Below are 16,210 nucleotides of genomic sequence, written 5' to 3' on the forward strand. Positions count from 1 at the left end.
TTTATAAAAATAAAATCTGAGCTCTGATTGGTTTCCATGGGAAACTAGAACAGTTCTGCTCTCAGACACTTCTGGTAAATCTCCCCCACTGGTAAATGTATGTCTGAGAAGTGTGTAAAGTGGCTTACACAATACCACTCATACTTGTGGGATGACTTGGGAGCTGGTTGTAAAGTACAGTATTAAAGGAAATCAAAATCATCATAATAAACCAGGGACACTGTGACTGTGGTAATCTTCCTTCTAAAATCAACTTTTAAAATGGTGCGATGGGTGTGTTACCAGAGCCCCTCCATGCTGCAGATTCATGCTGTTAGATTGTCCTCCACTTCCCCTCCTCCCCCAGCACTTTTGCCATTCCCTGCATGATCTGTATGATGTAATTTGACTGCTGTAGAGAAAGTTTCAGCACACAGTGGGAGGGGGAGGTGCTCCTGCACAGTGTAACAACCTGTGAATCTGCAGAACAGAGGGGCTCTTGTAACCCCAGTAGCAGTGGCGTAACTAGAAGCTGATGGGCCCCAGTGCAAAGTGTGTGCCATGCCCCGACTATAATGTATAGTTTATAGTAATAGTCTTCTCATATGGGAAAGTGACACCATAAGGGCCCCCTAAACCTCTTGGGTCCAGGTGCGACCGCAACCTCTGCACCCCCTCAAGTTAAGCCCCTGCCCAGTAGCCTTTCAGGTTCATTAGCATAATTTGATTTTAGAATAAGAAGGCCATGGATAACACATTTAAGAATATTACCAGTCAGGATCTATGAGTAAGTGCCCCTGGTTTATCATGATGGATTTTGATGGTCGATTTCTGTTAAAGACAAAAGTGCTTGTGCTCTACATGTTAAGTCAAAAGTATCAGGACCCCCTTTTATTTCAGAAATGAAAGGGAATATGACTTATCTGATACCCCAGAAAGTAATGGGTGAGGGTGCCTATCTGTTAGACTATGACCTTAAAGGGGTTGGCCACTTTACCTCATGTTTTTGTAATGTGTGTGCAAGTGGGAGTGGGGGGCAGGATATTAAGTAATTTACCAATATTCATCTATTAAATGTTCTGCACTAGTTTCTTGATATGTAAAGTGTAGCCTCCTGTCTTCTACCTTTTCAGCCAGAGATTCCTGACCATAAAATGGCTGCAGACGGAGGGTCATGTGATCTCTATCTGTCCATCTATCTGAACAATCATCCTGCCAGGACCTTGATCTTATGTTCATAAATAGTATCATAAGGTCCTGGCAGGGTGATTGTTCATGGACAGCTAGAGATCACATGACTCTCCACCTGCGGCCATGTTATGGACAGGAATCTCTGGCTGATGAGGTAAAATACAGGAGGCTACACTTTACACATCAAGAAACTAGTGCAGAACTATTACTAGATGTATATTGGTAAATTACCTAACATCCTGAGTTAAAGGGGCCAACCCCTTTTAATATGGCTTCTATCTTTAAAAGTCTCTCTGAATGCCATCTAATTTGGATCAAAGATGAGTTCTTCCAGTCGATATTTTTGATAAGATTTGTGATATCTCTTGTGGTTCAAAAGTTTTTCTCTGTTGATTCTCACGTGGGTTCAAAACAATTAGGGGGACATTAATCATAGTGGGTCTCAGGTTCGCCTGTTTTTGCGCCTGGTTTGCTCTTCTTTTTGGCTCCTGATCTATGATGGATCTGGTTCTGCCTTAGTAAATGCACTTTGGAATTGTCTCATGTCCGATTCATTTGCGCCTAAATTAGCGCCAAATTTATCTCAAATTGTTAGATCTCATTTGTGAGCAATAATGAAAGGAGACTGAGAGAAGGTGACAGAACGTTCAGGGCGTCATCTCTGCCCAAAAACTATCACTGTGATCAGTGGCGTAACTAGGAGAGGCTGGGCCCCATAGCAGATTTCTGCATGGGGCCCCCCTTCCCCTTAAAAAAATATACATATGTAGGCTGCATTCACATAAACGTGTGCCCGCCCGGCTATAGCCTGGCAGGCACAAGTCTGGCGCGCTGGAGAGGAGGAGAGGTGAGCGCAGCTCACCCCTCCCCTCTCCATAGAGAATAGAGCCGCATGGTCGTTCTTATGGCCATAGATAGAGCACGCACTCTCTCTGTTGCAGCCACGGCTCGAAACAGTGAGTACTCGTTGTGCTCACCGTACCGAGTCGAGGCACTATAGTCGCCTATGAGGGATGTATATCCGTCAGCAAATTTGCAGTCAGATATACATCCCCCATATGTTCTTGTGAATGTTCCCTTATACGGACATGTTTATACAATTACACAAATTTATACACTGATATATACACACCTTTATATACTTATATACACATAAAGTTCTACACTCGTATACTATATTCAGTATATAGAGCATATACATACATACTATAAGCACAGCGTATACAAAAACACACACATAGTATATATAAACACAGTATACACATATATACACAATATACACAATATACACAGTATATACATATATACACAATATACACAGTATATACATATATACACAATATACACAATATACACAGTATATACATATATACACAATATACACAGTATATACATATATACACAATATACACAGTATATACTGTGGGGTATTGCTCAGGTATAAGCTAGGTAGCGGTCGCAGACAGAGGGAAAGAGACAGTTCTCAGTTCAGTTCAGTGTTTATTCACACCACAAAACAAATGGAACAAAAATCCAGCATTGTCTTCATGCTTGTTTAAAACATAAACATACAGACCAGGCTTGGCCTTCTCACCCAGTACCAGGGTCTTCACAAATAGTCCAAATTGTTGGTGTAAGTTCACACCTTGCAGAAGCTGCTGCATAGCACTTAGTCCATTTAAAGTCCAAAACAGCCAACCTGTCCTCCTAGACAGGACACGTGTTTGCTCTTGGAACAAGATTCTCCCTCCGAGACTAGAGCTCACTCCACTCTCTTGTGCACACTTCCAGCTCAGCTTTGTTAGCTGGAACACCCTGAAAACCCGGTTTGGACCGGTGCTTGAAGTTTGGTCCGGTGCTTGATTTCAGCTTGCTGCATTACTCTGAGCAACACAAGCTGAGAGGATAATACCTCCCATCCAGCAACAAACCCCTGACTGTGTCACATACCCCCTCCCTTTGTTCAACCTTGAGGGGATGAACACTCGCCAGACAGTGCACCCGGGACAGGGCATCTGCATTCCCCTGTAGTCGGCCTGCTCTGTGTTCCACTGTGAATTTGAAGTTCTGTAGAGACAAGAACCATCTGGTGACCCGAGCATTCCTCTCCTTGGCCTGGCTCATCCACTTGAGAGGTGAATGGTCAGTCACCAGTCGGAACTTCCTCCCCAACAGATAATAGCGGAGAGACTCGAGTGCCCACTTGATGGCTAGGCACTCCCTCTCCACTATACTGTACCTGGTTTCGGCTGGGGTGAGCTTGCGACTCAGGAACCCAACAGGATGCTCTTCCCCATTAATTTCCTGAGATAGTACAGCACCGAGGCCCACTTCAGAGGCATCGGTCTGTACTACAAACTCCCTCTGGAAGTCGGGTGTCACCAGGACTGGTGACCCGCACAAGGCCGACTTCAAAGCGGAAAAAGCCTTCTCCGCTTGGTCATTCCAGCGAACCATCACTGTCTTACGTCCCTTCAGGAGCCCTGTCAATGGAGCCGCTACAGTAGCAAAATGGGGAATAAATCTCATATAATACCCCACCATCCCCAGGAATGACTTTATTTGCCTGGTGGTGACAGGTCGTGGCCAACTCCGTATTGCCTCTACCTTATTCATCTGGGGTTTGATGACTCCACGCCCAATGATATAGCCTAAGTACCGTGCCTCCTCTAGCCCTATGGCACATTTCTTTGGGTTAGCAGTTAGCCCGGCCCTACGGAGGGAGTCTACTACAGCCTGCACTTTTGCCAGATGACTCTCCCAGTCAGCACTGAAAATGACAATATCATCGAGGTACGCTGACGCGTAACGCCGATGTGGACGAAGCACAATGTCCATTAAACGCTGGAACGTGGCCGGGGCGCCATGCAGGCCAAAGGGTAACACTTTATACTGAAATAGTCCCTCAGGTGTGATAAAGGCAGTTTTCTCCTTGGCAGCCTCCGTCAAGGGCACTTGCCAGTACCCTTTAGTGAGGTCCAAGGTAGAAAAATACCTGGCCCGTCCTAAGCGCTCAATTAGCTCGTCCACCCGGGGCATGGGATAAGCATCAAATTTGGACACTTCGTTCAGTTTACGAAAATCGTTACAGAAACGTAGCGTCCCATCTGGTTTGGGTATCAAAACTATTGGGCTTGCCCACTCACTTCTTGACTCTTCAATTACGTCCAGCCGCAGCATCAACTGTACTTCCTCCGTGATGGCTTGTCGCCGAGCTTCGGGCACCCGGTACGGCTTTAGCCGGACTTTTGCCTGGGGCTCCGTGACAATGTCATGTTGGATTACGGAAGTACGTCCAGGGAGGTCAGAGAACACGTCCGTGTTCCGACTAATGAACTCCTTGGCCTCTTGAGCCTGTTTAGGGGAAAGGCTGTCAGCAATGCGCACCGTGGCAGCCGCTTCCCCGGGAACAGTTGGAGGTACTGGTTTCCCTTCCCCTAAACATACCGGCTGTGGGGTGCTCCCAACGCAGGTCTCCCTATCTCTCCAAGGCTTTAGCAAATTGACATGGTAGACCTGCTCTGGCTTCCGTCGCCCTGGCTGATGTACCTTGTAATTTACATTGCTTACCTTTTCCAGAATTTCGTAAGGGCCTTGCCACCTTGCGAGGAACTTACTGTCTACCGTTGGTACTAAAACCAAGACTCTGTCTCCTGGGTTAAAGCTCCGCACCTTGGCTACTCTATTGTAGACCTGACTCTGGGCTCGCTGAGCCGCCTCCATATGTTCCCTGACAAGGGGCAACACTGTCTCCATCCGCTCCTGCATCTTAGTGACATATTCAATGACACTCTTATGCGGAGTGGGCTGTTGCTCCCATGCCTCTTTGGCCACGTCCAGCAAACCTCGGGGATGTCTGCCATATAGTAATTCAAAGGGCGAGAACCCAGTAGAGGCCTGGGGCACCTCTCGCACTGCGAACATAAGATAGGGCAGAAGCAGATCCCAGTCCCTTCCATCCTTGGACACTGCTCTTTTCAGCATATTTTTCAAAGTTTGATTAAATCTCTCCACCAGGCCGTCTGTTTGGGGGTGGTAAACTGAAGTCCTTAACTGTTTAATCCCCAGCAACTTGCAGAGTTCCTTCATGACCTTCGACATGAAGGGAGTTCCCTGGTCTGTCAGAATCTCCTTAGGTATCCCAACCCTTGAAAACATCTCCATTAACTCCTTAGCTATAAGTTTGGCAGAGGTATGACGCAGTGGCACTGCTTCTGGATACCGGGTTGCGTAGTCAAGGACAACTAAAATATGTTGGTGACCCCTAGCAGATTTAGGTACTGGACCCACAAGGTCCATGGCAATTCTCTCAAAAGGTACCTCGATAATTGGGAGGGGTACTAGGGGACTGCGGAAGTGCTGCTGGGGGCTAGTTATTTGACAGGTCGGACAGGACTTACAAAACTCTTCCACCTCTTTGAACACACTGGGCCAGTAAAATCGCTGAAGTATACGGTCCTGGGTTTTCTGCGGCCCAAGGTGTCCACCTAAAACATGTTGGTGAGCAAGATCCAGTACCATCCTACGATATGCCTGAGGCACTATTAATTGTTCAACATTCTCACCCCGTAGTTGGGTGACCCGATACAGTAAATTATGGTGAACCACAAAACGAGGAAAAACTGCCTCAGCTCCTGGTTGTTGTGGCTCACCTTCAACCATTAACACATTCCCCCAGGCTCGGGACAGAGTCTGGTCCCGGAGTTGCGCCGTACCAAAATTGTCACCAGAGACGTTTAAGTCTGACAATTCAGGGCCTGGCGGCAAGTCCTCTACTTCCCCAACCATTACATTCATTGGTAGTGTCTCCCCATCATCCACCGAAGTGGCGGTCACCCCTACCGCTGGCCCTTCCGCCTCGGGTTCCCAAGGTTCTGGTTCTAGGTCTGGAACATGACCTTCAGCTATTGCTCTCCCTGACCCCTGGGGACTGACATACAGTAACGATGGCCATAGTGCAGAGAATAATGGAAAGTCTCTTCCTATAATTAGGTCATAGGGCAGATTTGATGCTACTGCCACCTCGTGGACTTTCCTCCCAGCAGGTGTTTTTATGACCACCAGTGCGGTTGGATAATCTTTTAAGTCTCCATGAATACACAATACTCGAACCTTGCGACTAGTGAACTGAGAGGGTAGCGCCAGGGTATCCCGTACTATGGTCACTAGGCTCCCTGAGTCAAGTAATGCATTAGCCCTGCACCCATCAACGGACACTGGGCACATGGGAGGTGCCCTATCTGCATCCAGGACGTCAGCGGTACATACAGGCCGTGCATAGAAGGAAGTACGGCGAGCGTACCCACAGTCCATAGGTTCGGAGGCCAAGGGGCAATTTGCAGCCATATGTCCCAGGACATGACAGCGCCAACAGCGGAGTGTGGGGATCTCACGAATCTTTGTGGAACGTTGTTTGGACATCGTTGGGGAGCTACTCCCAGCAGAAGGTCGGGGCTTTTCCTCAGTCACTGCAAGTGGGGGTGAGGGACGAGGTGGCTTACGCGTAGGGGTACAGTCCCGCACAAAGTCCTGGGTGGCTATATAACGTTCGACCAGACCAACCAGCTGGTCTAAATTACCTGGGTCACCTTGACCTACCCAGCGCTGAATGGCAACCGGCAGAGTGCGCACAAAACGGTCTACCACCACCCTCTCCACTATTTGGGCTGGGGTTAAAGTCTCAGGCTGAAGCCACCTTTTTACCAGGTGCAGTAGGTCATAAGCTTGAGACCTGGCAGCTCGGGATTCCACAAACCCCCACTGATATACACGTTGGGCCCGCACATAAACATTGACTCCCATGCGTGCCAGGATCTCACCTTTCAACTTCTTGTAGTCCAGGGCATCCTCCTGAGTGAGGTCAAAATATGCCTTTAACGCATCGCCAGTCAGGAACGGGGCCACCACTTCAGCCCACTGGTCAGGCTGCAGCCCCTCACGCTCTGCCGTTCTCTCGAACACCGCCAGGAAGGCCTCTACGTCATCCTCCGCTGTCAGCTTTCTCAGCGCAGTTCGGACTCTCTCTCTGGCCGCAGGCTGTAGCTGGGTCACCACTGTTGGAGTCTCACGCAGCGCCTTTATTTGTTGTAGCAGTAAGTCGTTAGTCTGTTGCTGGGCCTGCATAGCCTCAGAGTGTGCCATCTGCTGTTGAACATTAGCTTGCACAAGTTGTTTAATCAGCTCCTCCATCTTGTCCGGTGATGCTAGCTGAAACTTTGCAGGTTTAATCCACGACATGCAATGGTGCCCAGAAAAAAAACTCCGGTTTTGCACCACCCTCACTGCGTTTTGCCCGCTCCAAGCCACCAATTGTGGGGTATTGCTCAGGTATAAGCTAGGTAGCGGTCGCAGACAGAGGGAAAGAGACAGTTCTCAGTTCAGTTCAGTGTTTATTCACACCACAAAACAAATGGAACAAAAATCCAGCATTGTCTTCATGCTTGTTTAAAACATAAACATACAGACCAGGCTTGGCCTTCTCACCCAGTACCAGGGTCTTCACAAATAGTCCAAATTGTTGGTGTAAGTTCACACCTTGCAGAAGCTGCTGCATAGCACTTAGTCCATTTAAAGTCCAAAACAGCCAACCTGTCCTCCTAGACAGGACACGTGTTTGCTCTTGGAACAAGCTTCTCCCTCCGAGACTAGAGCTCACTCCACTCTCTTGTGCACACTTCCAGCTCAGCTTTGTTAGCTGGAACACCCTGAAAACCCGGTTTGGACCGGTGCTTGAAGTTTGGTCCGGTGCTTGATTTCAGCTTGCTGCATTACTCTGAGCAACACAAGCTGAGAGGATAATACCTCCCATCCAGCAACAAACCCCTGACTGTGTCACAATACATATATACACAGTATACACAGTATATACATATATATACAATATACACAGTATATACATAGTATACACACTATATACATATATACACAGTATATACACTATATACATATATACACAATATACACAGTATATACATATATATACAATATATACATATACACAGATAAATACATACGTGTATACTTACCTTTTAGGATGTTTGGGTGATCACGCGGCTGTGGCTTCAGGTGGGTGTTCCGGTGGTTGTGCGGGCGGGTGTTCGGGCAGGAGGGGGGGGTGCGCTCGGGCCGGGGGGGGGGGGGGGCGATAGAGGGAGGTTCGTTTCCCGGGCGGGAGGGGAAGGGGGGCTGTTCACCGGGCGGGAGGATGGGGGGCGTGGTCGGGTGGTTGTCAACTGTGCCGTGTGTAGGCGGGGCGCGGTCACGTGTGCCGGAGGGCGGGTAAGGGAGGTGGGAGGCGGCTGGTGGACCGCAGGCGGGCGGAGCAGGGAGGTGGTAAATGGGAGTTTCAGGTACTGAGCGATCCATGAGAGGTGGGTGGGCCAGGAGACAGGTGGGCGGAAGCAGGGACCGAGAGGAGGGGCCCGGGGACACATCTGCCAGGCACCCAGCAGTGTATTCACGGACCTCTTGGCAAAACACTGCACACAGGGTCCGTGCATCCCCGGGCCCCTGAACCTCAAGGGCCCCGTAGCAGCTGCTACGGCTGCTACGGCGGTAGTTACGCCACTGACTGTGATGTAACTGCAGGGACTAAACGTTACAGATATGTTAAAAAAAAAAAAATTCTTGCTGAAATGAGTCTTTGCCTTTTTTATTATAATTTACATGAAATGGAGACTGATAATATTCTCAGATCTGTACAATAAGACAATAATCACTCCCAGAGATGATCCCATAGAAACTGATGAAGTCGTTATTGGAGAAATTTTACATTTTAAAACTGCTCCAAAGTATTTTCCATGTTGCATAGAGGGAATTTTTCATTTGGGAACCTAAAATGTATGTTTTTAGTAATGAAAAGGGAAGTTTTTTGGAAGTGCACCTGCACAGAGTAGGTGCATTTTTGCGCCTTTTTTGCGCAAATTTGTGATAGATCCCGTGCAAACATCTGTATAGGAGGCACTCACTATGTCAGATAAGGCGCAGGGACTCAAAACCACTAAGTGCCGAACTTTGCTGTGCGCCAGAAAATGGCGCATAAAGGCACCAAATTAGCAAGATGCGCCAGATTTTGCGCTAAAAGACGCTCAAAACAGTCTAACAGACTATGATTAATGTCCCCCTTGGACTTTAGCTCTGTGTTCAGCACCATGGACAAAACATCACATAGCTGTGCATCACAGAGAATGGCTTTGTGCCGGTTTTCTGTCGGACTTTGCCGTTCTTTTAGGTGCCAACTGCTTGCACACTCTTTTGTGTCGCGGCTGCACTATTCTTCATGTGACACAAATCTCTGTACTGAACGAGGTGTTCCGGTGCTCAGTCGGACCGTGCAAAGTCCGACAGAAATGTGTCACACACACCATATTAACCCCATAGCGCAATAAGACGTACCTGTACGTTTTATTGCGCATGGGGTAGTATGCATAGGGCTCATGGGCTGAGCAGGCACCCGTCGCTAACACCCGCGATTGGTGCTTGCACCGATCGTGGGTGTTAACCCTTTCATCGCCGCCGGCAAAGCTGCCTGCGGCATTAACGAGCCAGCGGCGCGTGGGCACCGCCATCTTGTCTCCGATCGTCACTCCCCGTGACGGCATCGGGGAGCGGCGATCTGTTGCCATGACAGCCTCGGATCACACAAAGATCTGAGGCTGTCATGTTTTAGGCTATCTATTACAATGTGCGATCTGCACATTATAATAGATGGTGTGCAAAATCCCCATATACTGCCATACATATATGATAGGATCAATCAGACAACCTAGGGTTTAAGTACCCTAGGGAGTCTGAAAAATAGTAAAAAAATTTAAATAAAAAATATAAAATTATATTAAAAAAAACCTAAAAATTCAAATCACCCCCCTTTCCCTAGAACTGATATAAATAAACAGTAAAAATCATAAACACATTAGATATCACCGCATCTGAAAATGCCTGATCTATCTTTTGTACAGGTTTTAATTTTTGTAAATGTATGAAAACATTATAAAACCTATACAAGTTTTGTATCTACGTGCTCGTATTGACCCAATGAATGAAGTAGACCTGTCATTTAGGGCGCACAGTGAAAGACGTGAAATCCAAGCCCACAAGAAATGGCGCAAATGCGTTTTTTCACCATTTTTACTGCATTCAGAATTTTTTTCCCGCTTCCCAGTACATGGCATAGAAAATTAAATACCATCACTATAAAGTGCAATTTGTTACGCAGAAAACAAGCCATCACACAGCTCTCTACATGGAAAAATAAAAAAGTTATAGATTTTTAAAGGTGGGGAGTGAAAAATAAAGACACAAAGGGGTTAAAGGTTCCACCAAAAAAAGAAGTTGTGCACTCTGTTGGATCAGTGCAGTGGGCACCAGATTCATGAAGAATGGGCGCTACTACACAGGCACACTGCGGTTTTCACAGTTTTAGTAAATGCGGGCCATAGTGTATGCAAGAAAGTTGCCCCAATTCTGTGCCCTGTATTCACCACAATACTGAATTGTTTCTACAGATGTGTCTCACAGACTGATTCCCTGCCCATTGCATCTTACTGCATTCTTCTAGAAATCCCTCCATATTGGAAAAGGGGGAGTGTAATTCTCTAGATTTCAAAGAAAAAGAAAAACAGAATAATTTCTTTGCCAAAGAACCAGTGGAAATGTCAACAATCACATCCTTTCTTGTACTTTCATATACAGGTCCCAGAGGGTTCTCGAGGTGAATCTGCCCCAAGTTTAGGAACAGATCAGAGGATATAAACGCCTGAGCGTGGAGCCAAGGCATTAAATCGTCAGCAAGGAATTTTCCTGAAATGAATTAGTAGTCAGGATCCTTTAAATAAACCCCAAAAAAGGGAAAACACCTAATCAGCGGATGTCACTGGGGTCTCAATGTGATGATTTTTCCCTTGTATACACAGAAATACACATGGTCATATATATTGGCAGAGAATAAGGTCTACGTCTATTTATGCACCCCTCGAGTGCATAAAGAGACTGCTAAGAGATACTACACAATGTAAACCTTTCAGCTTTGAAGGAGAAGGCCTTGGCATGGGCTGAGTGGAATATTTGGAGCCAGATTTGACCAAATATTGGCCTGTCGACCACTAATGACAGTGTGGCCAATGTTCAGGAGAAAGAGGATTTACCAAGAGTGTCTTTGTGTTCAGCATTAAAGGGGTTGGCCACATCACTTCACGTATTTTGTAAATTGAGGGCGGCCGGATATTAGGTAATTTACCAATATATATACTCGAACACATGTATTAATCGTTCTGCACCCTGTACTGAAGCTTAAAGTGAAGTCTCTGGTTCAGAAATCAGCGGCCATTGAGACGGAGGATCATATGGTCTATAACTGTCCATGACCAAACTATCTTCCAGGACCTTAAAGGGGTTGTCTACTTTAAGCAAAAAATTGATATGGTTTGCATAAGGAAAAATTATATTGTTTTCCAAAACACTTTCTGTATCAATTTATCAGTTTCCAAGATCTCTGCTGGCTGTCCTTGTATAGAAAGCTTCTATGTTTACTTCCACTGGAGAGAAATCTGTCTGTGGTCATGTGATGAACACAAAGGTGCGCAAGCTGTTAGTGTCATACGGCCAGGGAGAGATTACTTCCAGTAGATATAAAACATTGAATCTTTCTATAGAAGAACAGCAAGCAGAGATCTAGAAAACAGTGAGGAATTAATACAGAAAGTATACTGGAAAATTGTATCACTTTTCATTACATAAACAATATCAATTATTTGCTGAAAATGGACAAGCCCTTAAAGCTTGTATTCAAGAGCATTATCGTATTTTTAGCGAATGTGCATCGGACACGGCTGTCTGAATGAGCCCTCACTTTACATATCAAGAAATCAGTGCAGAACATATGAAGTAAAGAGACCAACCCCTTTAATGATCAGGGCTTACACACTTCACATACGGAAGTTCTAGTAAAGAGGCAGCGGGAACATTTGTAAGAATTGTCCATATTTTGCATAGTAACAGGTTATTGCTAACGTAGAGCAGTGATTCCTGGTTGAGGAAGTAAATATTTACCAAACAGAGAAAAAAAATTGAAAAATGGCATGAAACTTTAAGGCAGTTTATGTTCTGCCCAGTTTGTCTCAATGCATGTTCTTATTTCTAATATACACGGGCCAAACTGAGAAACAAGGGAGAGCATGTTTAATATGTCCTCTGCCAGGACTCCTACAAGACGCCCCTCTGTTACACACTCCGGCCCTCGTCTGGCATGGGATTAAGGAATAAAATAATTGTGTGTGAAGAATAAATACAAGACTAAAGCAGTTTTGTTATACAAACATATCAAATATTCAGGGCTTCGGGTATTTAGCAAAAGTGGATCATTGGAAATGGAAGAAAGAGGGTTGTCTAGAACCGGGATTTTCCGTCAGGAATTATGAAATTATGACTCATACAAATGGTTTCTAACAAAGGATCGTTTTCGCCTCAAAGGTTTTGATGTGAAATTCTTGTGTCGGTTGAAATTCTAGAACGGTGGTCTGAAATCTGGGGGTTTTCAGCTGTTAAGGGGGGAAAAACAACTCCTAAAGTGGCAGCTGTCAGTGTATGCTAGGAGTTGTAGTTTCTTCTATCCTCAAAGGACACAGGTTGAACTAGAGCCTAGAAATCAATGGTCACCCTTTACAACCAGGGCTGCATCATGGTAGGTAAGTCATTGCCAACTATAACCTAGTACAGTAACGGCATAGTAGTTCCTATAGACCTACAGTTCTCGGAAGTCTTGTGTCTGGTGGGAAGCGTTATCATGTGACACCAGTCTGCTGGCAATGGAAATTCCACTGTAGAAAGGACCCTTGGGGCCCCAGCTTTAAAGGGGTTGTTTTACAATTGACCCCACGTGGTGGTAAAATACCAACTAATACTAACTAAGGCCACAATCACACAACCGTAATGGGAGCGTTATCTGGCTGCAAATTGTGCCCGGTCACGGAGCAGTGAACAATAGTGTCCAATAAAGACTTGTCCGGGATCCAGTCTGGGCGAGCATATGGCCGCGTGAATGTAGTCTAAGGCTTTGGTTCTTACATGGCTTCTCCTATCACCACCAGCCTCCATAAGTATAAAGAGGGTCAGGGGGGGGGGGGCATAGCTAATGCAACAGCTGAATACAGGTCACAGCCTCTAGCTGTCGATGTAAATCTCTGTATACTAGCAAAGGCTGGCGGTGAGGGGAGAAGCCGCACTAAGCAGGAGGAAGGGGCCAAGGAAAGTATACGGTGTTTGTTATTTTTACATCAACTAACCATAAAAATAACATCCAATCCCAGGCAATCACTTTGAAGGGTTGGATTTCTTTTTATTATTGGTCCCTGATGGAGTAAACATAAAATACAACTAATACTTATGTCAGTTCTTAGCTCGTGTCCTTTCCTTTTATCACCGCAGGCCTCTGTTGGTACATAGAGGATCCGTGGTGATGTTACACTGACACCGGATACAGCCAGATACAGGCCGTAGAATGTAGTGAAATGTCCCCAATGAGCGTCTATGTAACCATACAGAGACTATCATTCCCCACCACCTATAATAATAAAAAAATATTGATCCCAGACAACCACCTAAATGGAGTTTTTCTCATCTAAATTGGCTCACTAGAAAACCTTATTAAAAGGCTCTTAATATTAATAATACATTGAACATGGGTCAAACATAAATACAATGGGGGAGATTTATCAGTAGTACGGTAGTTTAAGAGCAGAACTGTTCTAGTTGCCCATGGCAGCCAATCAGAGCTCAGCTTTCTTTTTTTCCACAGCTGTTTATAAAATGAAAACCGAGCTCTGATTGGTTGCCATGGGCAATTCTTAACACTCTGATCAATGATAAACTAATAACCCCCCCCCCCCCCAATGACTACATAACTGCATATTGGCAAATAAAATTTAAAAAATGTGGAAAAGTTACCTGAAATCCTCAGAGGAGCGCTCTCTCTCAAATTCTGGAAAATGTCTTCCAGTTATGTGGAAATAAAAAGAAGGGTAAAATACACCGGGAAATGGATTGTACATGTTTTGAAATAATTAAAAAAAAAAATACTTTAATTCACATTTCTTGAAAACCTATAAACTCACAAGCAGCAAGAAGATGTTGAAGACACTTGTGAAGTGGTGGGAAAACGTGACATTACTGGAGGATCAATATTTGCAGCAATATGAAAAAAGCATTGTAATGGGAACATGTCAGCACAAATTGACCCCATTAACCACTACCAGTATAATGTAAATCAGAATAGCACCTTCCAGATCATGTTTCTTTTGTGCTGTGTATGGTGGCATCATCCAGAAAATCAAGTCTTAAGTGATATGCAAATTGGTTGTATAAAGTCATGGAGGCGGAGAGTTTAGAACTGAAGTCAAGCTCTCAGAATGTCTCCTCTACAGTCATTGACATCAGGCATTAGACTTCAGGAGAGACGATTACTGATGTCCATATATTTAAGGCCATTAATCACAGTGAAGGGATCATTCTTAGACGAGGAGAGCACTACTTCAGCACTAAACTCTCCACCTCTGTGACTTTTTACATCTCCCTTTAATTACGTTAATTTTTCAGATAATTTCACCACAATGGGCCATGAAAGATCATCTGGAAGGCCTGACTATGCTTGACAATTAGGTCAATTTATGCTGACAGGTTCCCTGTCATATGAAATATTTTTGGCATAGCAATGGGATATGCCATACATTTCCTACATGTAACCTCATGAACCGAAATCAAAATCTTTTATTGTGCATAAAAGCAGATCTATGTCTTCTCATGGTAACAGTTTACATTTCAATATTTTCCCTTATTTGTGTGACTGCAGAATCCAAATACACAACTTTTGTTTGTAGTCTGTTCCCATGGAGACTCATTGTTCTGCATTGCAGCTGTATGCAGAAAATGGTGATAATAATAATAATAATAATAATAATAATGAGAATTTGACTTACTTCTTGTTGTACCATGCATCAACATTATTTTACTAAGTATTGTCCCCTTACAGAATTAGTGAAAGTATTGTATATTGTGTGTCAACATACTTACCCATATGTGAGACCGCCAATGCTGCATTTCTTGAAGTGCATAACATTGCAGGTTAATGTTCCAGTTTTGTCTGAGAACAAGTACTTAACCTGCAGGGGAAAAATATCAATTCAATTAGAAATGCAAAAAAAAAAAACTAAAACAATTTGTATGCAAGTGGTTAACAGTATACTTTAATCCCTGTAACATCAAATCTGTTCATTTATAAACTGCACCAATCAGGGGCAGATTATGACTGCCATGGGCCCAGGGCTGTATAAATATTATGCCCCTTCAAGTCTGGAATCTCTTCCTACATCTGGTACTAGAATTCTTGGGGAATTTGGGATGCGTCCCTTCTGCCTGCTTTCAATTTGTGGTATAAGATCCCTTGAAGGACCTTCAAAGGTCCTGAAATGGCTTTTGTGTACATGTGTATTGAGAGCAGGAACAGATGTATGAGGATATCATGGATGAAGATCCATCTCAGTATAAAACATATAGGGTGGTTTGGGCCCCCGGATGCCACCCAAACCGCCTATGTTATAATCCACTACTGCCACCAATGGGAACTAATAAAATGAAAAGATTTGTGTGCAAAGTAAGAAATGGGGGCTTGTCAATGACCAATGAAATACTCATTTTTAGCCAGATGATGGCAGCATTATCCCTTGTTTTCTTAGTATCACATTATAGGCAACTAATATATATATATACATATATATATATATACGGTATATATATACATATTATTAATATCATATTGTAAACAGGAATTTGATTATTTGCATACAAGTATAATGATTATATATTTATTAACAGGTTGCATGTATAAAGTAATATGGCCTATATATACATATACATTTACATATACATAGCAAGTGTTAAATGAAAACTGCAATAAAAATTGACTCATTGGGGGGATTTATCATTGGGTTTTTTGTCTATGTTTGGCGCTGTTTTGATGCTATTTTGCAACTTTCCATTGAACATAGGACAG

The 16,210-nt window shown here is 44.5% G+C and overlaps 1 protein-coding gene across 5 annotated transcripts in view; it reads right to left on the reverse strand.

Annotated features, from left to right (window-relative positions):
• Positions 1–16,210, reverse strand: part of ATP8A2 (ATPase phospholipid transporting 8A2) — a 493,942-nt gene that overhangs the window by 347,159 nt on the left and 130,573 nt on the right. For all 5 annotated transcript variants that reach the window (XM_072134328.1, XM_072134326.1, XM_072134327.1 and 2 more), the window contains 2 exons: positions 15,232–15,320; positions 14,110–14,154 (listed from right to left, as the gene is read on the reverse strand). In XM_072134328.1, coding sequence (XP_071990429.1) covers positions 14,110–14,154; positions 15,232–15,320 — 134 coding nt within the window. The remainder of the gene's footprint in view (positions 1–14,109; positions 14,155–15,231; positions 15,321–16,210) is intronic.

This window comes from Engystomops pustulosus, chromosome 2 (genome assembly GCF_040894005.1).
Source record: "Engystomops pustulosus chromosome 2, aEngPut4.maternal, whole genome shotgun sequence".
Lineage (NCBI taxonomy): Eukaryota > Metazoa > Chordata > Amphibia > Anura > Leptodactylidae > Engystomops > Engystomops pustulosus.